This window comes from Tasmannia lanceolata, unplaced genomic scaffold (assembly GCF_043159265.1).
Source record: "Tasmannia lanceolata isolate RefF3 unplaced genomic scaffold, GAP_Taslan_0.1 ptg000037l, whole genome shotgun sequence".
Taxonomy (NCBI): Eukaryota; Viridiplantae; Streptophyta; class Magnoliopsida; order Canellales; family Winteraceae; genus Tasmannia; species Tasmannia lanceolata.
The window spans coordinates 24,581,793-24,607,495 of NW_027518714.1; the positions used below are offsets into that span (position 1 = coordinate 24,581,793).

The following is a 25,703-nucleotide window of genomic DNA, read 5'->3' on the forward strand; positions in this document are numbered from 1 at the left end:
GGGTAATTTCGGTCGAAATTTCGGAAATTTCAGAAATTTCGGCGAAACAAAAGCTTAATTTTTATTATTTTATTACTTTACCAAATTTCGGTTGGAAAAAACGGTATTTGGTGGGCCAGTACCCAATTTCGACCGAAATTTCGGTTTATGGAAACACCGAAATTTCGGCCGAAATCGAAATTTAAAACCTTGGTTGGATCATCCCATGAAGTGGGCCCTACTGAACTTTTTAAAAAATAAACAGTCTGTAAAAACTAAGTGGGTGTCCATGATTGTTTTATTTAGAAAGGAACAAGGGCATTTTAATGAACCACGACCCAAATTAAGAAAACTTTTGATTTAGAAAAGCGAAAACAAGCTGGACTCTAAGTCGACTCCTAAACTATTTTACAAAATTAACCTTCATTTAGAAATCTCATTACTTCTCCATTCCGCAATTTTGATGGTAATTGAGTGTTAACTTAGGTTCATTTTACAAAAATGTCCTGGCAGCAGGTAATTCCTGCCATTAGAATTCTCTCATTTTTTGGTAGGTTGCCGTTAGAATTCATTCCGTAATTTGTCCCTCTCACCGAGGGTATTTATGTCAAAGTGTGTAAAGCAAAGGTCCTTTTTGGTAATTTGGAGGTCGTGCGGTTCTGCTTTTAACACCCTCCGTCCTTTTTCTCTGCATTCCTCTGTTTTTGGCAGAGAGAAAACAGAGGGAGAAAAAAGCAGAAGAAGAGAAGGAAAATGGTGGACGAATTTATGGTGTGTGTGGATCGAATTATAGCATCTGCTTGTTTTGAATCTGTGAACGAGGGTTTTAACAGAACGGGTAGAGAAGAAAATGGGGAGAATTTGTTTGTGAATAATAGTATTTCTTTGAAAAGTAATGGAGAGGGGTGTTCTAAGAAGAGTGAGAGAAAGGGGGAGATGATTGAATGTAGGATTTGTCAAGAGGAAGATGAAGAGCATGAAATGGAAGCTCCATGTGGATGCAATGGCACGCTTAAGGTCTTTTTTTTTTTTTTTTTTTAATGTTAAATTTGGGTATCATGTAATTAGGTTTTTTATGGGTTTTGGTTTTAGGGTTTTGTGGATTTTTTTTTTGTTTTTTATGGAATTGGTTATTGGGTTTTGCTTTTGGTCTTTTTTTTATTTTTGTTAGGTTTTCTTTCTCTGTGTTGGTAGAATGGTAGTAGATATTTAGGTTTTTTAAAAGCCTCCAATTGAGACTTATTAATTTGTTTTTTTTCTTGAATGTTTCTCTTTTTCTGCTTGAAATTGTTCAGTTTAGAGATGCTTCACTTTTTTTAAAGCATGATTTGTTTGTTAATTTGGGTATTGAATTCGTGGTATTGGGTTTTCGTTTTATGTGATTTCTGATTTTGGGTTTTATATGGCCTTTTTGGGGATATTGGAATTTACTTTAAATGTGTTTTTATAAAGGTCGTGGTTGATTTTTTTTAAAGGATCATGTTCTGCAAATGGGGTTTGGTTTTCTTGAATTACCCTCGTACGTGTCTAATTTTTCTTATTAATGTCCTTCTCTTCTTCTTCTTCTTCTTTATCATCATCATCTTCTTGCTTTTGGTTTTCGTTTTTAGGTTCTGCACTCAAGGGTTTTTGGGCATTTGAAATTACTTAATAATTTATCATTTTTGCATTTAGGGTTTTGAGGTTTGAGTGTTTGGAATCACACCTACAAAATGTAGTTTTTCTTTCTGGTCTAATTATCGTATTTTTTGTATTTTTACATGACATCAATTAGGCTTGGAGTTTTTGGTCCTTGCTTTGATTCAAAAGGTAGTCTTTTTCTTGTTTAATTTTTTTTATCGTATGGTATATTCTGTATTCTTCTTTTGCATTTTTTTTTGGGACTGGCCATTACATTTTTCGTTTTTTTATCATTTGAATTGCATGTAATTATTTTTGTGTACTCCTAATTCCATCTTTGGTATTTTTTTTTTTTTTTTTTTTGGGTTTGGATTTTGAGTGTTGATTATACTTAAGGGTGGCTTGTGTCTTGTTTACAAGAAATTCCATCTTTGGTATTGCTTTTGTTTTTTGGTTTGAATTTCAAGTGTCGGGTTATTGGATTATAGTTGAGGGTCCTTATGTCTTGTTTACTCTTAATTTCATCTTTGGTATTGCTTTTGTTTTTTGGTTTGGATTTTGTGTGTTGGGTTATTGGATTATACTTGAGGGTGGCTTATGTCTTGTGCACTCTTAATTCCATCTTTGGTATTGCTTTTGTTTTTTGGTTTGGATTTTAAGTGTTGGGTTATTGGATTATACTTAAGGGTGGCTTTTTTTTTTTGGTCATTTGATTGGTAGACCTACGTGTGTATTTTTAGAAAATATCTTTTGATATTTGTGAGTGTTTAGTTTGATTCGGTTTTTTAAAAAACTGGATTGGACCGGCTGGTTTTGCTGGAATTGGCTATTTCTTTGGGTCCAGTTTAACCAAGCAGGTTGTAGAGTCTAAAAACCGATTGAGCTGCCCCGTTCATTGGTAGTACTGCTAAATCTGGGTAAACCTGATATATCGACAAACTTGTGCTTCTGAGTTTTTTATACAAGAATATAGCAATCGGTGCTCATGATTCATGTAAAATGTATGCGTGTTTATGGCTAAATTTTTACGAGTAAAAAATAGAGATGGCAGAACCATGAGCCTATATTTATGGGTTCACTACCCAAACGATCATTGCTAGGATATCATCTTATTGATCAACCTTGGGTTCCAATTGGACATATGTGATCAAGACCATTGATTTGATGGATCCGTAGGAGGCGACCCACATGATCTTGGTCCCATGACACGTGGGCTCCCCATCTTATGATCAATGCTGGGAAAAATCAATGGTTTAGCTTCTCTTGGTGTGCTTCTAAAGACGCCTGTTGATCAACTTTCTTGGCTCATCTAGTTATGTTGGGACCAACTGCAGACTTGTGATTGCCCTCCAGTTCAACAGATTTGATTTTCTAAATGTGACATGCATATGGGGTCTACTAGAGTTACCCTTATTCATTCAATTTTTTTTTGAATGATAAGTATAATATATTAAAAGGGCCTAGGGCCCGAAAGAATGGACAAGAGGGAAATACAATTCAGAAAAACAGGAAATCAAGGAGGGAGGAAATCAAATCTTTGTACGCTATCCTTAGAAACCCCCTCCTTGGCTAGTTTGTCAGCAACACCATTAGCGGATCTTTTTACATGATAGGCTTGAACATGATAGTCACCGATGATATCTTGAATTTCATCAAACCATGCAGCAAATCTCCATGGAATTGAGTGAGATCCACAAATCCATCTAATCACATTCTTCGAGTCCCCTTCGATTTCAACTTGAGCGAGGTCATCCTTTGATAATAACTTTATACCGAAGTGAATGGCTCGCACCTCAGCTTCATTTGCATCCGAGATCCCAATAGGACCCAAATAGGCCCATATGACTCTACCAAGATCATCTCTAAGTACGCCTCCAATACCAGAAGGCCCCGGATTTCCCAAACTTGAACCATCAAAGTTTAATTTCGAAAATCCATGCATCGGAGGTTTCCAAACTTGATCCGCCGATGGGGCTCCCCTAGTCCCACCACCAATCACAGTCCACCCGTGCCAAAGATCGAATGCCGACACAAATGCAAAACTGGGAATGATTCTCACCCAAGAAACAATGAGAGCAATAACCTTGTTAAAGAGAAAGGCATGTCTCCTAGAGAAACCTTTGAACACCCTTCCATTTCTTTCTTTCCAAAGGACCCATATTGTGGCAAGAAAGGATACCTTCCAAAGAGTTTCCCCTTTACCTCTCCATGGCGCCATTTTCCAATAGTCAAACAAATCTTCAAGCTTTGATGGGAGAAACCAACCAACACCGAACCTGGATAATAATCTATTCCATACCTCTCTAGCCACCCTGCACTGTAATAATAAATGATCAACCGTTTCCCCCTCCTCGATGCACAACGGACAATGACCGATAATCAATATGTTTCTCTTCCTAAGGAAATCCACAGTCTGAATTCTCCGAAGAATAGCTGCCCATGCAAATACTTGAACCCTAGGAGCTTGGATGCTCCAAACTTTGGCTACTTTAGAGGGTGCAGCGCATGGCAACAAATGATGATAAAAAGATTTAACTGAGAAAACCCCTTCCGAGTTCCATATCCATATTCTTTTGTCCTTACCAGAGCGTTTGATGTAGATTTTCTCCAGCAGAGCAAGCAACCTATCAACCGAATCAAGCTCTCTGTAAAAAAAAGTCTATTCTAAAAGAAGGAACCCAGATCACTTTACTATCCTTTCGAACAAAACAATCCTTTACAAGAACATCTTTGTCTGATGCCACAACAAACAAATCAGGAAAAAGGTCTCTCAAAGGTTTTGCCTCATACCAAGCATCCCACCAGAATCTGATACGATTCCCTGAGTAAACCCTGAACCTTATCCCTTTTTCGAATTTAGATTTGAGTTTCATCACTTCCCGCCACCTAGTGGATCCCTTCTTCCTGTATTTGTCCCCTGATTCCCATTCACCTAACTTGGCACCATGGTTTAAAATTTCGACTGAAAGCCGAAATTTCGGATTTCGGTTAGCACCGAAACCGAAATTGAACATACCCGAAATGGTACATTATTTCGGCGAAATTTCATATTTTCTGTAAATTTCAGCTGAAATTTACGAAATCGATCTCAAATTTTTTTAACTCAGGAAAGTGTTACACGTGCCCTTGGTTGTTTGATGCGGAGGGCCCACTTTCACTTACAAAATATCGGGAAAAGATAATTTCAGAAATCACTTTTTATGCAAAAGAGGGCAAATCTCACGTTTTAGGCAAAAGTCAAAATTTTGAGCTGTAAAAACCCAAAACCCTGTTCTTCATCTTCTTTGCTTGCTCATGGGATTCAACTTTTCTTAGAATCCACGATCCAAATGGAGATTGTGTGTTCATCTTCAAGCTCCAGGGCAAAAAAGTGGGATGGTGTGGTTAAAAGAGAGCCTTCCATCAGATTTGCAGACCTATCAATGGAGATCAAACCCATCAAGAAAAACCCTAAACCATCAATCGGATTTGCAGACGAGATTTGCAATTTTTGCTCGTTGTGTGTGCCTTGGGTTTGCAGATTCCGAAGAAGAAAATGGGTTTGGGAAAGTTTCAAGAAGATGAAGATGAGGTTGGGAAGTTTTTTTTTTCTTTTTTCTGATATCTGTATCTCTTTTAATTTGGGAAAGTGTATTTGCATACCTGTTTTTAATTATGTAGGATTTCCCCCAAATTTCGACCGAAATTATCGAAATTTCGGCCAAAATTTGGTATTAAACATAATATTATATTTTAATGGTGTACCTGATTTCGACTGAAATTTTGAAATTTTGGTTTGGGTGACGGCCGAAACGCATACCGAAACCGAAATTTAAAACCTTGCTCGGCACCATATTTACTATCAATCACCTTAACCCAGAGCTGACTACTTTCCTCCCCAAACCTCCATAACCACTTACCTAACAAAGCTTGGTTCGTCTCTTTGATTCTCCGAATTCTAAGGCCTCCTGCCTTTATTGGTGTGCATACTTTATCCCGTTTTAGCGAAGGAATGCCATTCTTTTCATTCGATCCACCCCAAAGAAATCATCTTTGAATTTTTTCCAATCTTAGTGCCACACTCACAGGGCATTTGACCATAGATAATTGGTATATAGGAATATTTGCTAAGACAACTTTGATCAAAGTGATTCTCCCCCCTCTGGATACAAGATTTCTTTTCCAAGTGTCCAGTCTTCTCTCCACCCTTTGGACAATTGGTTCTAGGGCAACCCATACCAAGTGGGAGACCTATATAAGTAAAGGGAAGGGAATCTACTGCACAACCCAAAATACTTGCCAAGTCAGTGATCGCTTCTTGATTCATATTGATATCAAAGACATTTGATTTATGGAAGTTAGATCTTTGACCCGAAATCACTTCATAGCAACGCAAAATAGCTTTTAGGTTTGCAGTTTTCAACACATAAGGAGAACTAAACAGAAGGGTATCATCAGCAAACTGTAAGTGCGAGATCACTAAGCTCTTGTCTCCAACTAGAAATCCTTTGACTAGACCTTTTCTTTTCCTTTCTCCAAAAGCCTGCTAAGAGTCTCCGCCACCACCACAAAAAGGAAAGGGGACAGAGGATCTCCTTGCCTTAGGCCCCTAGAGGATTTGAAGAAGCCATAGGGGGAACCGTTGATAAGGACAGAGAACCAAGCAGAAGATATGCATTTCGAAATCCAGGAACGCCATTTCTCCCCAAATCCCATTCTACCAAGCAATTTCGAAATCCAGGAACGCCATTTCTCCCCAAATCCCATTCTACCAAGCAAATAGTCAAGACAGTTCCATTCCACCCGGTCATAAGCTTTCTCCATATCAAGTTTGCATACAACGCCCTTTTCACCCATTCCTGCTTGGAAGTCTATCGCCTCATTCGCAATGAGGGAACAATCAAGGATCTGTCTCTCATTAACAAAAGCACATTGATTCGGGGAAAGGATCTTATGCAGCACCCTCTTAATTTGATCAGCAAGAACTTTAGCTAATACTTTGTACAGACAACCAACCAAGCTAACAGGACGAAAATCTTTCACACTGTTTCCACCCTTCACTTTGGGAATAAGCGCAATGAAAGTGGCCCCCGTCCCTTTATCCAGATCCATCCCTTCATAAAATTGATGAAAGAAGCTAATCACCTCTCCCTTGACATACTTCCAACATCTTTGGAAAAAAGCTAGACAAAAACCATCAGGTCCTGGAGCTTTATCCTTGCCCAGAGAGAAAACTCCCTTTTGAATTTCTTCCTCTGAAAAGGGGACTCCAATGCTTCACTATGCTGTTGCTCAAGGCGCCCAAAATCCACTCCATCGGGGAAAGGACGAAGGATTGCATCCGAGGAGTAGAGGTTTTTATAGAAATCTACAATCTCTTTCGTTATGACACCCTTATCATCCGATAACACCCCATCAACTTCCAACATGTGAATTCGATTCCTTCTTCTCACACTAGCCATAGCGTGGAAGTATGCAGTGTTCTTATCCCCTTCTTTGAGCCAATTCACTCTAGATTTTTGCCGCCAAGAAATTTCATCTCGTAAGATTATTTGATTGAGATCCTCCTTTAACCTTCCAATTCCTTCAATCTCCTCCTCGGTAGCCAAACCCGACTCATCTTTTGCAATAATCTCGTTCATGCGAAGAGATAACCCAACTTTCCTTTCATTTATTACCATCACAGCTTCCTTGCTCCACTCCTTGATTTTTTGCTTGACATATCTAAGCTTCAATCCGATAACCACGTCCGCCTTACCATAAGCCGAATGCTCATTCCACCATTGACCCATCTTATCTGTCATCTTAGGAACTTCAAGCCAGGCTAGTTCAAATCTGAAAGGTGAGGGGCCCAAAGAATCAAGTCTTGGATTCAATAGAATCGGGTAATGGTCAGAAACTGTGTGTTGAAGGGCACTCTGACATATTTCTGGAAAACAACTGATCCATGCTGGGCATATGAGGAATCTATCTAGTCTGCTTTTGCTTTTGTTTCTGGACCAAGTAAATTTGGCTCCCATCAATGGAATGTCAATCAATTCATGTCTAGCAATGAAGCTTGAGAAGGCTCTCATATTACGGCTGGATCTTGTGCAACCCTTTCTTTCCTCCACCAATCTGATTTCATTAAAGTTCCCACCCAGGCACCACGGATGAGACCATTTAGCCCTGATTCCATCCAGCTCCTCCCATAACAAATTTCTTTCGGCCCTTGAAACCGGTCCGTAGATACTGTAGAAAGTCCAACATAACTTCTTATTTAAGTCCTTAAGGACAACGGACAGGGAGAACCTTCCACACCACGAGTCAACCAACTCCAAGAGGGCAGCGTCCCAGGCTACAATAACCCCCCCTGATGCGCCCACTGCATCTCTAGACATGAAATCCCAATTACTCGGAACCCCCAACCCCTTGATTGCCGCTCTATTAACATTGGACCGCTTTGATTCTTGAATGCCCACAATATTGTTAATAAAAAAAAGCAATTGGCCTCTCAGCCCGTCAAGCAGTCCATCTGAAAGATTCATGGAGCAAGGGTCTATATTACCGGTAATACACGGTATTTCGTTAACTTCGGCAGGGTATAACCGGTCATTTTCATAGGAGACGTGCTCGACAAGAGAAGGGTAAGCCACGTGATTATCATTTGGCTGGCAAGGGAAAATCCGCCCGTCTTCCGCCACAGATTGATCGACACGTGGAGCCTGAATTTGAAAATCAAACGGATTGCTAGAATGCTCCGAGATTCTATCGTGCGCCTCTAAAAATGCACCGTCATCCAATATTATATCGTGCGCGGTCATCATCTCCGGTAGCAAATCCAAATGCCCGTCGGCACTCAGAGAGATATTATCGTCTTCCCAGTCATCCTCCGTGTTCACCGATTCAACGGAATCAACCGACCGACCATCCCCTAGTGATCCAACTGAAGAGGAATCACATTTCTCACACTTTGCCCACAGAGTTGCTCCCTCAGGGCACACCGGGATAGCCACAGTCACCGGACAGCTTCCGCTTGTAGCAATCTGGATCTTAGCCTTTGAGTAACCCCTACCTGATTTGCAAGAAAGATCCGTCTCTACCACCTGACCAATCTTCTTGCCTATTTTGATAAAATTCTCAACACACCAGGCTTGAGGAGGAATCCCTGTAATGCACCACCATTCCACTACCTTCATGCTAGCGAATTTCTTCGACCAGGTACAGATCTCCACGAATGGAGAATTAGTCGCTGCAGCCCAAGCCATTTGGGAATCTAACACGTTCGCCCTTGGATCCTGGATAATAATTACTTCTAATAGATCAACTTTATAAACCTTAACAAAACCTTCCGACCCATTTCTTCTCCGAAGCCACTCTTCTAGGGCTGCAATGTTTCCTGACCACCCTGTTCGGATCTTGCCCCACAAGCCTCGACGAGCTCCTTTGATAGAGGCCAATGGCACAACATCCTCACTATCAGGATCTCCCATAGTATGCTGAGGTAATGGATTCGAATCTGACTGCATATTTTGGCTTCGCATGGAAGGTTCGGGCCTCGATCTCTCGAAGTTCTTATCCCGGGAAGACCAGATTTTGCCACATCCCCAACACTCCACTCGTTTTCTGAAATTGTGAAAACCACATCGGCAGCATTTCCAATCACCAAGGTTTTCACGGAAACGCTTATCCCCCATACGTTTGATCCTCTTCTTTCTTCGATTCTTCTGCACTTGCCAAGAGAACTGATCCTTACGAGCCAAATTGTCTCCATGCTTGCCCCGCTGCGATCCAAAAAAATGCCTCCCTGCTTGCTCCATGGATGACTTATAAAAGCAAAGAAATGTAAATCTTGTGAATCTACCTTAGGCAGTCCAATATGAATTGCTGTACAACAGGATGGTTGCTTGGAGGGAGATCCCTGCAAGCAACAAAAATCTAAGAATAGCAACCTAAATACTTGCCTACAAATTATTCTCCATCTTCTATCTAAAGCAACTATTTCTTTCAATTTTCTTTTCTTTTTTTATTTTTTCTTTTTCTTTTGTGTGTGCATGGCACACAGTCTTTGGATTTAGATTATAGGATAGTTAGCTTTTTCTTTTTCCTTTTTATACAGTTAGATTTTATTCTTTTTTAGGATTTCATTGCAACATGAAGAATATTTGCTTAAATTTAAATCATGTTATAATACATTGCACAATAACATATGGATTCATTTACTATAGTTTTTTTTTTTTTGAATGGCAATGAGATTTTATAAAAAAGAAAGAACGGTGAAACGCTTGGTCTATCATACCGCTTCCCTTGACCTTTATCAATCATTCTACTCAAAGTATTGGAAACCATCGTGAATAGGAAAGGAGACAAAGGATCTCCCTGATGGAGCCCTAGAGAATTTCCGAAGAATCTGTAAGGTGGTCCATTAATCATAATTTAAAACTAAGCAAAAGAGACACACCTAGCAATCCAAGAATCTGTAAGGCGGTCCATTAATCAGAATTGAACACCAAGCAGAAAAGACACCCCTAGCAATCCATGATCTCCATCTAGCCCCAAAGCCTATCGGCTCATCAAATGCCCCAAACAACCCCATTCAACTCTATTGTAGGCCTTCACCGTGCCAATTTTGCACATCACTCCTTCGAGCTTACTTCGAGTATAAAATTCAACAGCCTCATTAGCAATCAACTTTTTATCTTCCTTTGATGAAAGCACTTCGATTTTGCGAGATGACTTTCCCCAATGTATATTTTTTTTGAAATGGTAATATGATATATTGAAAAAGAACCGAGATGGTCCACAAGAATTACATAAGGAAAAAGAAAAAGAAAAAAGACAAAGAATAAAAACAAAAGCCTCACGGAGGAAGGAAGTCAAACCACTCCAAATCCAATCTAACCACCCCTGATCGAGCAAGAGAATCAGCTGCATCATTAGCTGATCTCCTAACATGCCTAAAGACAATAGAAGAATCTGAAGTCAAATAAGAGATCTCCTCCAAGAAACTAAGAAACCTCCAAGGGGGAGCCACCAATCCCGAAAGCCATCTAATCACATTCGAAGAATCACCTTCCACTATCACCTTATCAAAAAGATCCGAACCCAAATGCTTGATACCATGAAAAGCCGCTATAACCTCCGCTTCAGTAGAATCGGATATGCCAATAGGACCAGAGAAGCCCCATAAAGTCGAACCTAAAGAATCTCTGCACAGACCTCTAACACCAGCCGGACAAGGATTTCCCAAACTAGACCCATCGAAATTGATTTTGAAAAAAATCTGCAGGCGGGGCTTCCCACTTTTGAATAATCTGAGGCCTTCTCTCTACATCAAAACAAACTATACGCCACCCCTCCCGAAGGTCGAAAGCCGAAACAAATCGAAACAACGGCAAAGATTTAGCCCAAGAAATAACTAAGGCTATAATTTTCAGATAGAGCCAGTAAGAAGTTTTAGCTACTCCCTCAAAGACCCTTGAATTCCTCTCTGCCCGAGTAACCCACCACAATGCTAGGAGAGACATTTTCCATAACACTTTCCCTTCTTCTACGGAACAAACTCCCAGCTCTTCATCAAGTCAGGTATCGAACTAGGAAACACTCAACATATACCAAACCTTGACAATAACAACCCCCAGATCTCTCTCACTAGCCTGCAATGAATAAAAAGATGGTCAATAGACTCCCCATCCTCCAAGCATAAAGGACAATGGTCCACTAACCACACGCCCCTTTTTCTGAGGAACTCAATAGTTTGAATTCAGCCACTACACACTGCCCAACCAAAGAAACTGACTGTGGGGGGACAGTGATACTTTCAAACCTTGGCGGAAATGGGCTCCCCACTAGAAGGAACCAAATGAAAATAGAAAGACTTAACCGAGAAAAACCCGGAAGGGTTCCATAACCAAATTCTTCTATCAACCCCACATCTTTTGATATAGCAACCTTCTAATAATTCTAACAACTGGGAAATCGCCTCCAATTCTCTATCGAAGAAATTCCTCCTGAAGCTAGGCCTCCAAATGACTTTATGATCATCCCTATCGAAACAATCGCTAACAAGAACATTCTTATTCGATGCTACCCTGAACAAGGTGGGAAACAGCCTAAGTTGCATGGATTCGGATTCGGGTGTCAGAATCCGACATGGATTCGAGGTGTCGGATTCGGCTAAACCAAAAAACAAGGATTCGGATTCGGCATTTGTATTAAATTAATTAAAGTATTCAAATAAATATTTAAAACTATTTAAAAAATAAAAAAATTATTTCTACATGATAAAAATTAAGCAACAACATTCAATATGCTTTTATACTTCAAAACAAATATTAAATTGGTAATTGATTTTAATTAAAGCAAAATTTAAATTAATAATTGAGAAAATGGAATAAAATATTCCAAAATTCGAACATGAACTCAGCGTCTACGCAATTTCATTAAAATATCTAACTTGGCCTAATGTTTTGCACTTTGTTTACATCAGCAGTCCTAGTATGGTTTAGTTAGAGAAGGAAAAAACAGTAGCATGAAGGATTGGACTGATCACCATTAAGACCCAGTTTTGTTTTGAATGTTGAGAAATAATTTTGAGTCTTATAATCAGTTTTGAACTTACAAATCTGTTCTCAGTATCCAAAACAAAGATGGCCAAGGAAACTTACAGCACCAAGGACCATTTTTCACGTCTAAATCATCACCGTGAGAGAGAGAGAGAGAAAACTAAAAAATAATAAAAAACTTATAAACAATTACTTTATAGAATTGAGGGGGGCAGAGAGCTAGCAGCCAGCTCCAGATAGACAGAGGAAAAGAGAGGCCAGGCAGACTTCATGACAGTGGAAAAATCTGGCAGACTTTATGACAGAGGAAAAGACTGGCAGAGTTTCTGAAACTGCACTTTCTGAAATTGCAGGTAGACAGATGCAAAGAGTGGGCTGGTAAACTTTTTGAAACTGCAGGAAGACAGAGGAAAAGAGATTTCCAGGGTCTATCTATTATTTTAGGTAATAAATAGTTAAAAGGTAGGAGGATTCGCCCAAAAAATAGTAAGTTGGCGTGTCGGATTCGCTGGGATAATTACCTACCGTGCGAGACACGCCTCCGAGACGAATCAGCCCGTGTCCCACGCGAATCCGTGGCGGAATCCGTGTCCATAGTCTCAACACGGGATTCTCCCCACTCAAGTCACGAATCCATGCAACATAGGAAACAGCACACACAGAGGCTCAACCGAGCACCAGGCATCCATCCAAAATCTAATGCGGTCCCCCGAGTATACCTTAAACTGTATATCTTCACCGAAGACATGATTCAGCCTCATAAATTAATGACACGCCAAATAGTTAAACCTTTCTTAATGAATTTATCACCCGAGACCCATTTACCATCCAGAAAACCATACTTGCTCCGTATCACTTTCACCTATAAAGAAGACTCCTCCACCCCAACGCGCCATAGCCACTTACCCAAGAGAGCACGGTTAAACTCCCTAACTCTCCTGATGCCCAAGCCTCCATTCTTAATTGGAACACAGACATTTTCCCACTTCAGCAAAGATATACCACTCTTACTATCTGAACCTCCCCAAAGGAACCTACGCTGAATCTGTTCAATTCTCAGAACTACACTGATAGGGCAGTGAAACAAGGATAGGAAGCAAACCGGTATATTAGCCAACACCGCCTTTACCAAAGTCAATCTCCCCCCTTTAGAAACTAAATTCCTTTTCCAAGTTTCCAATCTTCTCTATATTCTTTCTACAATAGGAACCCATAGGGATTTGCTTGGTCTTCCCACCCCCAATGGCAGAGCTAAATAAGAAGAAGGCAAGGACTCCAATTTGCATCCCATAATTCTTGCAAAGCCGTTGGCTTCAAGGGACGATAAATTTAAAGCATACAATCTAGATTTCAGAAAGTTGGATCGTTGGGCTGTGATCATCTCATAGCATCTAAGAGTTGCCTTGAGATTCAGAATCTTATCAATATCAGGAGTACAGAAGAGAAGAGTGTCGTCTGCAAATTGGAGAAGCGGTAGTACCACTCTATCTCTCCCAACGGTGAAACCTTCAATCAACCCCCTACTACTTCCTTTGAAAATCAACCTGCTAAGAGTCTCGGCTAAAATAACAAACAGAAAAGGAGAAAGAGGATCCCCTTGTCTCAAACCCCTGGAAGACTTAAAAAAACCTTTTGAAGAGCCATTAACATGAATGGAAAACCAAGCTGAAGAAATGCAATTCCTAATCCACCCTCTCCAGCGGTTCTCGAAACCCATCCCGCCTAGCAAGTAATCCAAACAATCCCAATCCACTCTGTCATAGGCTTTTTCCATATCAAGTTTGCACAAGACACCCGCTTCACCATTTTTCACGTAGGAATCAATGACTTCATTTGCAATAAGCGAACAATCCAAAATTTGCCTCTTACTGATGAAAGCACTTTGACTATCAGAAATAATAGAGGGCTTATAGCACTTTCCCCAATACTTTCTTCACCGTGTCTCCTAATACGTTGGTCAGTAGTTTGTACTTTGTAGATACAACCCACCAGGCTTATAGACCATCCGAAAGGCATTCCTCCCCATCTTTCTTAGGGTTGATGGCAATGAGAGCAACGCCCGTGCTTTGTCCAGCGATAGGCCCACATGGAACTTCTCAAACAATTGCATCAGATTTCCTTACATAGTATTCCAACACACCTGAAAAAAGGCATGGCATAAACCTGGGGGGAGCTAAAACGAGATTTATATTTATAAGGTATATTTAATAGTTGTAAAGAAATTTATATTTTTAAGATATTTAATACTTATAAGGTAATGTACATTTATAAAGTTTAAATAACCTGGGGGACTTCTCCAAGCGCATCATGGTTAACCTGATTTAGACCTCGGTTGAACCTGTTTGAACCGAGCTGGACCTTTTACCCAGTTTGATCATCACCGGTCTGGTTTTTAAAACATTGGTCTGATTTCCCTGGATGGGTTTTGCATGACCTGTTTTTGAATTTAATTAGGGGTCGTTTGGATACGCTGATTTTAGAATCTTGGATTTCCTCAAAATCGTGGATGGGAGAGAAGAGAAGAAAGATACCGTCTTTCGCTTCTGTTTAGATTTTAAGTAAGAAATCCAGGTTTTAGAAATCTCTCCCCCATACTGAGATTTATAAAACCTGAAAACATGGGATGATCTCCTACTCTCCTGCTGGCAGAAAGAAGGGCGAGATATCAGAAAACGACTGCTGGTCTCCTTCTTCTTTTCTCTCCCATCTCGTCTCCTACTCTTATGATAGGTGTTGTGTTTAGCCTTGTGGGGAATATGGTGTTAGATTTATCTTTGAAGGCCATTTTGTTTTCTTCTATCATCTGTACGTAACCCGTGAGATCGCACATCGGAAAAAGAGGAAAGATTGCTGGGCTACATATGTGGTCCTCACCCTTAACTGTGTAGATGCGTTTTCAGCATCTCCAAGGGGCGGGTCCCTGCGTGGTGGGTCGCACACGGTAGTGCTGCTAGAAAACAAAACTGGGGCGGGTAGAAGACCCAAAACCGGACAATATTTACACAGTGGGGTCGAGGCGGGACAAAATGGTATCAGAGCCGGACGTCCCCTAGTACGGTGTCCCTGCGTGGTGGGTCGGGCACGGTAGTGCTGCTGGAAAACAAAACTGGGGTGGGTATAGGAACCTAGAACCGGACAATATTTACACAGTGGGGTCGGGGCGGGACAGAATGGTATCAGAGCCGGACCTCCCCTAGTACGGTGTCCCTGCGTGGTGGGTCGGGCACGGTCGTGGTGCTGGAAAACAAAACTAGGGTGGGTAGAAGACCCAGAACCCTAGACAATATTTACACAGTGGGGTCGGGGCGGGACAGAATGGTATCAGAGCTTGACCTCCCCTAGTACGGTGTGCCTAGCTGGCCCCAAGGGGGGTGGGGGGTGGATTGTGAGATCCCACATCGGAAAAGGAGGAAAGATTACTGGGCTATTTACACAATGGGGTCGCGTTGTGACATAACCAGTTGGTCCAGTATTCTAGTTCCTCAGCATGTTTTTCTTGTCCCATCTGTTGCATTCTTTATTTATTAATTCTAGGTTTTTGTGTTTTGTGTTTTGTGTTTTTCTTGACCCAGAACCCCGGACAATATTTACACAGTGAGGTCGGGGCGGGACATAATGGTATCAAAGCTGGACCTCCCCTAGTATGGTGTGCCTAGCTGGCCCCAAGGGGGGTGGGGGTTGGATTGTGAGATCCCACATCGGAAAAGGAGGAAAGATTGCTGGGCTATTTACACAGTGGGGTCGCGTCGTGACATAACCAGTTGGTCCAGTACTCTAGTTCCTCAGCATATTTTCATGTCCCATCTGTTGCATTCTTTATTTATTAATTCTAGGTTTTTGTGTTATGCAGTGTTCTAGCTTTTGATATTACTAATAAAGCCTCATGTTACTTTTGCTGTTCTTTTACTGTTCAAGACAGGACCGACCTATGCATTCTTTTTCATGACCTGTTTTTCATCATTGATTTTAAGTTAATGTTTTTAGGATTTGCATTTCATAACTGGGGCATTGGGCCTTCCTTTTAGGATTTTCTGTTTGGATCTTTATATATGTATGTATTTTTGTATGTCTTGACCATTCTGGATTTTGGGTTCTAAGGTTTGGAATTGGGACCTTAGATCCACCTACTGACTGAGGTTTTGCTTACTTTCTTGGGTTGTAGTTTGCTCATAGGAAGTGCATTCAGAGATGGTGCAATAAGAAAGGAGATGTCACCTGTGAAATCTGCAATCAGGTTTGATTTTCACTTCTGCAACTTGATCATTTTCTTTGTAATTATATTTTTTCAGAAAAATTTTCTAAGCTACAAGCATTTCAACACCATCTCTCTTTGAGTTTTCAAGCCCACCATCATGGTTTGTTTCAATGGATTTTAGTAGTTAGGTTCAGAATATTTTTGGAATTTATCTCTATTTCAGTAATTCCTTTTCTTGTACTTCTGAGAAGCTTGCTATACCCTCGAAATCCCATCAAATGGGCAGATTACTACCTGCATTTCGTCCAGAAAGATAGAACTGCAATTTCCTTCTCATTTTTGGGCATGGTTGTTATTGTCATGTTTTATGGAAAAATTCTTCAAAACACAGTTGTAGGTTTGAAATAGATGATTGGACGAGCAAAATTAGTAGTGGTGAAGTGGACCTATGCATTCTTTTTGAAGTGAACTGGAAGAATGTCAAAATATTATTCTATTTAAATCTTTAGAATTAAAAGAATGCCTCTTGTCGTTTGAAGTGGCTTCAACAAAACCCTTGGATAATATAACGTAGCTTTTTCTTTGTAGTTTGTGCTGGCACTAAATGCCTTTTCTTCTCTTGTATAATTTTTTTTTTTTAAATGCGGAAATTTTCAAAAATATTGTTCATTGACTAGGATAAAGAGAGCTAGTTATAGATGGAGAGTTTTAAATCTTGACACTTTTTTTAGTGGGTTTCTTGCTGACAAGAATACTCATACTGTTTAGGCAATGGAGAGGCTAGTAGGTGTTTTTGTGCGATTTGCTCATGCCTGAAACGTTCCAGAATTTAGTACATTCATGAATTGGCCTTAAATTCTAACAAAAATGAAGGAATAACATGTTTTTTCTGTTTGACACTATTGAAAATGTTTAATCCTTTTCCGTTTTTTAATGATCAGGTCTTCACCCCGAATTACTCTGTCTCACCAACCAGACCCAGTTCCGATGGTATGGCAATTGATATCAGGTATTTCCTATAAGCCTTACCTTTTTGTGCTATTTCTTCTCCTTTTAGACCGCATATATGCTGCATAGTTTAGATTGAAATAGCTTTACAGAGGTTATATTTCTTGAGATTGAGTGAAAGATCTCACCTCCAAAAGGTTCATATAGTTGTCATTGGACGGAGTTTATATTTCTTGTGATTGACTGAGAAATCTCCTGTGCATGATCCAAAAGGGCCCTATAGAAGTTGTCTTTGGAAAAAAGCTCTTGCTGTTCAATCTTATGCCTTCTGTTTCCCTGTTTTTTTTGCCCCCTTTGCCTCACATACACCCCAATTTTCTTTTCCCAGTCCAACTTACAATTCAATTTCCTTCGTTCATTGAGTTTTTTGGGTTTTGTAACTATTTGGTTGATCCTATAGTTCCATTGTGCTTCCATATAGGCATCCACTGTTGCCTCTGAATATCACTATTATCAGATGGGTTGGTCCTAAAATAACTTGTATCTTGTATTGCCGCTCCCACTCCGCTTCTTGACATCCTGGTATGGTTAGTCAATGAGTTGACGAAACTTAAATATCTCTATTTCTGAAATCCTCCCATCATCCTGGTATGTGGCCTTTTGATTGTGACTAATTCCTAAGCATAGTTATTGGAAACTTCTTAGTTGGATGGGAAGCTCGCTTTCCCTGAAACTCGCTTCGGAAGTGAAGTTCTGCTCGCTTCCCAAAATTTAGGGGAAGCGCGCTTCCCTGGTGGTTCCTACACGCTTGCTCTTAATTAAGAGTAAGCTTCCTATTTAGGTGATTATGTCTTCCTAAAAGAATATTGTCTCCTTTTGTCAATGTTGAAGGAGTGTATTTAAACAAAGAGAGCAATTTTTTATTAGCTAAAACAAAGAAAAAAAGAGAGTGCATTTAAAACTTGAAAACTCATTTTAAGTTTCAAATGAAAATTATGTGGATCTTTTTCAAAAAAGTCCAACATTAAATATACGTGAATAAAATATGTGAAACTCTAAATTCCTAAAACTTGTAATTCTAGTGAAGTCTTATTTTGCACTTGAAATTCTCTCTCTTATTAACACTTCCTCCCTAACCTATTACAATCCCACTCTTTCTATGTACTTTTTTCGATTCTAATGATGCTTATTTCATGTTTCATGTTATCTTTTAATGACACTTTCCACACATTTTATCGTTACTTTCTGCAGAGCTTTTCGCTTCCTGCGTTTTCTCTTTTCTAAACCATTCTCTTCCCTCTTTCTCTTCTGGTACTTGCTTCCCACTCTGGCAACTTTGTTCCAAAGTCTGTCTCTTTTCTCTTTCTGTTTATCTACTCCTTTTAACGTGCTGCTGATCAAACGGGAACAAAGACCTGCACCCTGCAATGGGTTGTGTCCCGCTTACAGAAATGTAGAAGCTCAACACCCATATTTGGTAAGATACTGTGCACTAGCCTAAAAATGTCCAAACTATCTTAATATATGTGTTAAAGTATAAAAGCTAAATAACGCCTTTCTCCAACAGCTTAAGCTTTTGGAGTAACTGGTAGTTTGACATGGTGTCAAGCTTTTAGAGTAACTGGCAGTTTGACATGGTATCAGAGCCAAAGGTCTCGAGTTCAAACCTCCCGGATAGCAAAAATCCACATGCGATTGTCGGCCCAAAGTGCGACCACATGTGCCACGTATTTGCCAAGTGGGCCACACATGCGGGGGAGTGTTAAAGTATAAAAGATAAATAACGCCTTCTCCAACAGCTTAAGCTTTTGGAGTAACTGGTAGTTTGACAATATGAAACATGTTAGAAATTATTCGCTGATCATCAATGAGATTTCAGCAAACTAGTAGTTAAACTCCGGTTGCATGCATGCTAAGAGCTTACATTTTAGTTCGATTTGACTTAAAAAATTCCACTTGAATCAAACATATGACTAATTGGGAGTTTCTTGCAAGCATGCAAATATTTGTCCATCGTTTCCCTGCAAAATATCATGGAAAAAGAGAAAAGAAATTAGATTTTTTTTTCCAAATCTGGTCTGCATCCCCCTACTCATCTGAAAATCAAAATTCAAAGATTGACGAACACTTTAGCGATCACTTGATCTTGATCTTGCTACGTGCGCGGGGATGCAAGAGCTTGATCAAGTGCGGGAGATCGGCGGTGGATCCTTGCATTCAACTAGAAATTTGATGGAAGAAGATGAGAAAAAAGATTAGAAAAGCTTATCTTCTACTTTCCAATTCCGAAGAAAAATCCTGAAAGATAGGGGGAAAAGCCAAGCTCTCTCGAATTTCTCTCCAAAGAGAATCTCTACAACATTCCAATTCAACAAAAAACTAATGAAAAAAGACATGCAAGGGAATGCAAGAAATGTATATAATACCCCTAATGAAACTAGAATGCTCAAACTACCCCTACTAATGAACAGACAGAAAAGTAAATAGAACACTAGTCAAATGACTGAACTACCACTAATAAGCTAAAACAAATGAAAAGCCTACACCAATGAGTTCTGAGGGCTGATGCGAAATGCCAAAGGAGATGCTCGTGCATCATATAGCTACCATATAGCCAACCGTTGGTGGCACTTGTTCTAATTGCCAAACAAGCTCATCTATAGGAAGTTTGAAATGTGTTCGTTAATCTTGAGAAATCAAATCAAGTGTTCCACTGAGTTTTGGGCAGAAACAGGACTGGGGGCCTCTTCAAGTCCAATTTGAATTTTAAGTTCGTAAACCCTGTCTATAACTAACTTATAGCCAACCATTGGTAGTACTTATTCTAGTTGCCAAAGTTCATGAAATTTGCGAGGTATGCATTGACATCTCTGCAAAGAATAAGTTATTCTAGTTTTGTTTGATTGCTAGTTCATTATTTGTTCTTCTTTTATTGGTGCAAAACCAGTTTTACTGCTCATTTTGTTATTACTGAGTGTCCAACATTTGTCTAATTAATTGATTGCTGTTATAATAACTATGCAATTACCTCTAAAGCTTTAAAAAACAGTTAAAATAACTATGCACATTCTGCTTCAGTTTCCAAGCAATATTATGAGTGTGAATTCACCCTAACTATTTTTATTGCATAAACAAATTTATTGTGCATGTTTGTGATGAAAATCTTTTATATTTTTCTCTTTTTCAGTATGTTGTGCATGTGTGATAGAAACAGATTACAAAAAAAACATTTATTGTTGATGCAATGTGTTCAGGTCTAATGACCAATGGAATGAATTCTTCTTTCAGTTGCATGCATTCATATACTCAATCTTAAAATTTTTGAATCCCATACAAAATACTCTTCTATTCAATTTCATTTCCTTCTAATTTGAACTAGCTTCTCTAACCCTATAATTCACCATTTTTATGTTACTCATTCTAATTAGACAAAGTTGGGGTCCAAGAATAGATCTCCATGATCCTCGTTTCCTTGCTTTCGCCACTGCGGAGCCTCGGTTACTGCAAGCAGAATATGACGACTATGCTGTTGCAAACACTGGTGGCGTGGCCTGTTGTCGCTCCATCGCTCTCATTGTACATTATTCCCTTCCACTTGAAATCCCATCTTGTTTTTTTTACTGATTGTGTTAAGGCTGTTGGGAGCTTAAAAAGGTCTGCTAATGTGTGTAGCTGATGCTACTTCTGCTAGTTCGGCATGCTCTAATGGTCACAAGGGACTCTGGGCTAGTGCAAGATATGTCAACTTTTTTCGACGTAAGTTCCCAAACCTTCTCTTGTGATTTGAAATTATCAGAGGCACATATTTCAATGCATATATATCTTTTTTGGTCATAGTGGGACAAATCCTAATGATTTTGTATCTGGATGTAACAAGGATATTCTGTTTTCCTAGAAGATCACTATGGTGCTTCAACATGGGAGAAATATTGGTTTATCTTATTTTTCTTGCTTTTGGAATAATTTATGGGGGAGTGCCATCATGGCTTGCATGTTGCAAAGTGACTCAGTCCCCATTATCCCCACCCCACCCCTCTAAAACAAATTGCACAGAACATGTGTAAGGTGATGGGAACTGTTGATCTGGTGAGCCACTATGATCTGATGCATGGTGGACCATAACTCAAACATTGTGGGGATCAGAAAGGTAAAATTTTTGAATTGTTGCATTTTTCAGGCTATTGTCGATCATGTTTTGGCCCACCAGATCCTCGGTCCCAGTCACCATACCTGTGCTACATGTACATTGGGATTGTGAGCCATGGTGGCATTTCCCTTGCTTTTGAATATTTTTATTGTGATCGTGTATCTATCATATAACTCCGAGATTGTCCCTGTATAGGGTGTTCTATGGGTGCTTTATCTAAAACCTTATGTTCATCTTGGATATCTAATCATGTGTGTGTCCAAATAACACATTTGTATGTGCTATGCTACCTCTTGCTAACTGCAAGTGCTCGCATGGTTCTATTTTTTTTATTCCGTTTTTTTTATAATATTGCAAAAATGCTGCTATAATATTATGTAAACTTTGGTTTCAGGTTTCACTTCTTCAGTTTCTTGGCTTTCTTCTACCGTGCTATGTGATGGCACGTGCATTGTACATATTACAGAGCCGAAGGAGGAGACAGGTATGCTTTTTTACATACCCTGATTTACTGAAAACTTCTTCGATATTCGGCGTGCTAGGAAAATTCATATCCCTGATTTTGTGAATGGGCAAAGAAACCATGGAAGTTTAGGGAACGAAAAAGTGTTCATCATTACTAATTGAAGCACACATTTTTAATATGGTTTTGTTGGATTTGATATCTACATGGTTTGTTCAAGACTGGTCTTGTAATATATACAAGCTCCTATATCCATTCTCTGCAAGCTGATCTTTTGACTTGAAAAATAGTAGTAGCCTCTTTGGATTTTTTTTTGGTGTGTAAGCTGGGGTTAAGCAAGACCCCGACCAAATATCATAAAAGAAGATGGACAATTACAAATAGGGGGCTCGAAAGCCAGCAACAAGGGGGACAAGCCCCAACAACACAGCTACATCCAGCCAAATATAAGAACAGCAAGCACAAACAGGAATCACAATCTAAAGTAGACATGCCCCTTACAATCAAGATGAAGCAAATCAAGCAGGCTTTGGGTGGGGGGGGGACTGCACAATCTCTTTTAGACAAATAATCAGCCACCATATTTCCTTCTCTCCATACGTGAGAGATTCTCCAGGATTGGAACTTGTTCAAATTAACTAAAATACCAGAAACCAGCATGTGAAGTTTCCAGGGGGGATTTGAGGCACCATTTATGATGTCTGAAGCAAATTTGGAATCAGTTTCACACCACACATTACAGCAGCCCATCTTCAGCCCCATCTCTATGCCTCGACTTATAGCTTGGAGCTCCAGGCTGTAGATCTCATCCTCTTCGGCCAGCTCCGAGAAAATGGCAATCGTCATCCCTCTTTGTCTTGGAGAATGCCACCCAAACCACCACAGTAGCCTCTTTGGATGTTGCCTTCTTTCTGGCAAAGTGACAATCACCTCAATATGTTTAGTCTTTTCATGAGATACAGGATTTGAGGCAATATATAATGATGTTTGATTATCACAATATAGCTTCATGGGAATTCTAGCTGAGACGCTTATCTCGGATAGTAGAGATTAAGCCAGACTGTCTTACATGTGGATGTGCCATTTCCTGGTACTCTGCCTTTGCACATGACCTTGCCATAACATATTGCATCTTGCTTTGTCATGTGACAAAATTCCGAAAACTGAATACATCACCATTCTTCTCGCTAAAGATTTTGTTCCATTGGAGTTGGGGTTGGATTTTGATGTTTCTTCGAGACCCAGTATATGCTTGAACTGATAGGTAAATAATCCCCTTTTTAACCGAGCTACTTTAATCCCCAACTACTCCGGGGCTTCCAAGTTTTTGAATAGCCTTAAGTCACTGTATACCTATAAAAACAACATTATCATCTGTTTACAAACATTATGTGATCTAATACTACTATTACTTAAACCAAATCTTAATATTGCTTCAGTAAACCTATCAAAACATGCGCGAGGTAATTGCTTGAGAACATAATATCCTTTTTTTCTATGCAAGCTTTTCCATTTTCTCCTTTAGGCAGTAGAAAACTTGTTGGCTGAGCGAAAATAGAGAAGAAAGTGCCTTTGGCAAGCCTAAGGTCATAATAGTAGTTGAAAGTGTAGCTTGTTGCATCTCTTAATATGGTCATAGTAGTTGAAGGCGCCTTTGGCAAGCCTAGGCGACAACCCTCATTTGACTGCAAGGTGATTGCATAGGCGATTACTTCATAAACAAGCCTAGAGAAATACATATTGCTAACATAGTTCATGTCTGAGTGAAAATAGAGAAGAAAAATTTGGAAATCAGAATATACATAATTAGTAAACAGGGAATATAAAGCAATAGAACTTAGAACCAAAATAAAGGTCAGCAAGGACTAGGAAAAAAAATATCAAGTCACCCTCACCAGAAATTTACAGGGCATTCGTAAAGTGTTAAAAATAAATAAATAATACTTGGCACTGCACTTAAGGTTATGTAGGATTCTGCTGAATCGGTGAAGTACGCATGTACTTCATCCATGTCAGACAAGTGTCAGATTCCATTACCTTAGGATTCACCGTGACACTTATAGATCTCTTTAATATATTTTTCCTTGATACTAGAATAAATTTACAATTATCACATGCTTTGAGTTTTAGCTATCCTTTTAAGTTTTGGGACTTGTTAGCGTCCATCGCAAAAGGCATTTCACGGATGGTCTGTTGCATGTGATAGCACACATGCTCACTTTTCAGCAGATTTTGTCTTCATTCACGAGGTGGTTGCTCTCACATGCAACAGACCATCCGCAAAATGCCTTTTGCGATGGACGCCAGCAAATCCCGTTTTGGGATATAATAATAAAATTATTATATTTACTTAACCTACCAGAATTTCCAATATATAACAGTATTGTCATGTAAAAGAATCAAAATTAGCCAAATCTAATAATCCTTTTTTCTGAGGTTAGACAAATCTGACATATGATACCCATGTTGGATTCCGACACTCATATCCCGTACACAGGCAACATAAAGGCCTATGGGCAAACCACATAATTAGTTTTTGGATGCCTAGGTAATAGACTGCTGGGTGGATCACTTTGGAAATACTAATAAATGAAAATCATATTCAAAACATTGTTCAAGAAAGCTGATCTCTTCATTTAGAATTTTATTATGACTGTTACCATTCCGAATGAGTTGCTCTACGCAGTGAAAATATAGTTAATAGGGAGGTGGATGGTAAGAAAACAAGGGGTGGGAATATCAGCCATCAAAGTTTAGACTTCGATGTACATGCTTGCAATTTGCTAAATATTATTCTCTTGGACAGTTTTAAAATTAATTTTGTTCTCAAGGCTATGTAGTATTTCGTTTCTCACCTTTCATTGTTTTGATTCCTGCATTGTGTTTTCATGTTTTTTATATAACCTTCTTATGACTGTTCTTTGTTCATAGGGATGAAAAGCCGAAAAACTTTTCAGATTGCGCTCTTCCACAAGTGCGAGCGTAAGCTTGTATCTTACAACCAGGCAAGCTTCTGATTATCATATGCTATTACAAGTTGTATTTAAATCAAATGCGCCGAAATGTGCTGGAGTTTGTCATATACGTGTTTAAATTGGCATAGCTCGCACCGAAAATTACAGTAGCTGTCTTAGCTACCCAAGTAATCGAGAAAAAGAAGAAGAAAAGGAAATGAAAGGGAAGGGATAAATGTGGAAATGGCTGTTCAACAGTGGCTCTGTAATTAGTCTAAAACATGTGTCATCTCTGTAATTATTCTGAAACATGGAAGTTGCCAAGACATCATTCCTTCTCCAATTTGTCTTTATTTTGTGCCTGTTTCTTTTTTTTTTTTCTGTAAGATTTCATTGCAAAATATAGAACCCACTGCATACTCAACCTAGCCTAATAAATTAACATGGGTCAGATATCCCTATTAAAACCCATTTAGATACTCATTTAGCTGATCCACATACCTTATTTAGAGTACTTGAGTATCATGGTTAGAGATGGGGGAGAGGGGAGAGTGGGACGAAGATGGAAGGGGGTGTCTGGGAGAGAAATAAAAGGATATTTGCTTATGTTGCCCGAAATGGTGATTATGTTTTGTAATTTACTAATTTACAATTTAAAAGGATATTGTTAATGTGGCACAAAACAGGGCGGGCCCACAATTTTGTGGTGATCCAAACCATTCATTTGCAAGGACCTTACTTAGATAAGGTGTCCCCAAAAACTTAGGTTCTATGGATCATCCTAACCCCTCCAAAAGTGGAGGGAAAAAAATGGGCAGATTTGTGGACAGTGTCTGCCCATTTTTACCTCCACTTTTGGATGGGTTAGGATGAT

General features: G+C 39.4%; 1 protein-coding gene across 1 annotated transcript; it reads left to right on the top strand.

The window, feature by feature from the left end:
- The first annotated feature begins 670 nt into the window (after positions 1 to 670).
- LOC143862375 (uncharacterized) lies at positions 671 to 25,172 on the top strand. The gene is made up of 7 exons (XM_077373415.1): positions 671 to 996; positions 16,285 to 16,356; positions 17,259 to 17,326; positions 20,694 to 20,841; positions 20,938 to 21,021; positions 21,807 to 21,896; positions 24,807 to 25,172. Exons 1-7 carry the CDS (start codon positions 733 to 735, stop codon positions 24,810 to 24,812), a joined length of 732 nt encoding a protein of 243 aa, XP_077229530.1. The 5' UTR covers positions 671 to 732; the 3' UTR covers positions 24,813 to 25,172.
- The last annotated feature ends 531 nt before the right edge of the window (positions 25,173 to 25,703 follow it).

Coding starts and splice junctions, on each gene's coding strand:
- LOC143862375 (XM_077373415.1), top strand. CDS start 733: ATGGTGGACGAATTTATGGTGTGTGTGGATCGAATTATAGCATCTGCT. Junction 997..16,284: donor GATGCAATGGCACGCTTAAG/GTCTTTTTTTTT, acceptor CTTGGGTTGTAG/TTTGCTCATAGGAAGTGCAT. Junction 17,327..20,693: donor GGTATGGCAATTGATATCAG/GTATTTCCTATA, acceptor CATTCTAATTAG/ACAAAGTTGGGGTCCAAGAA.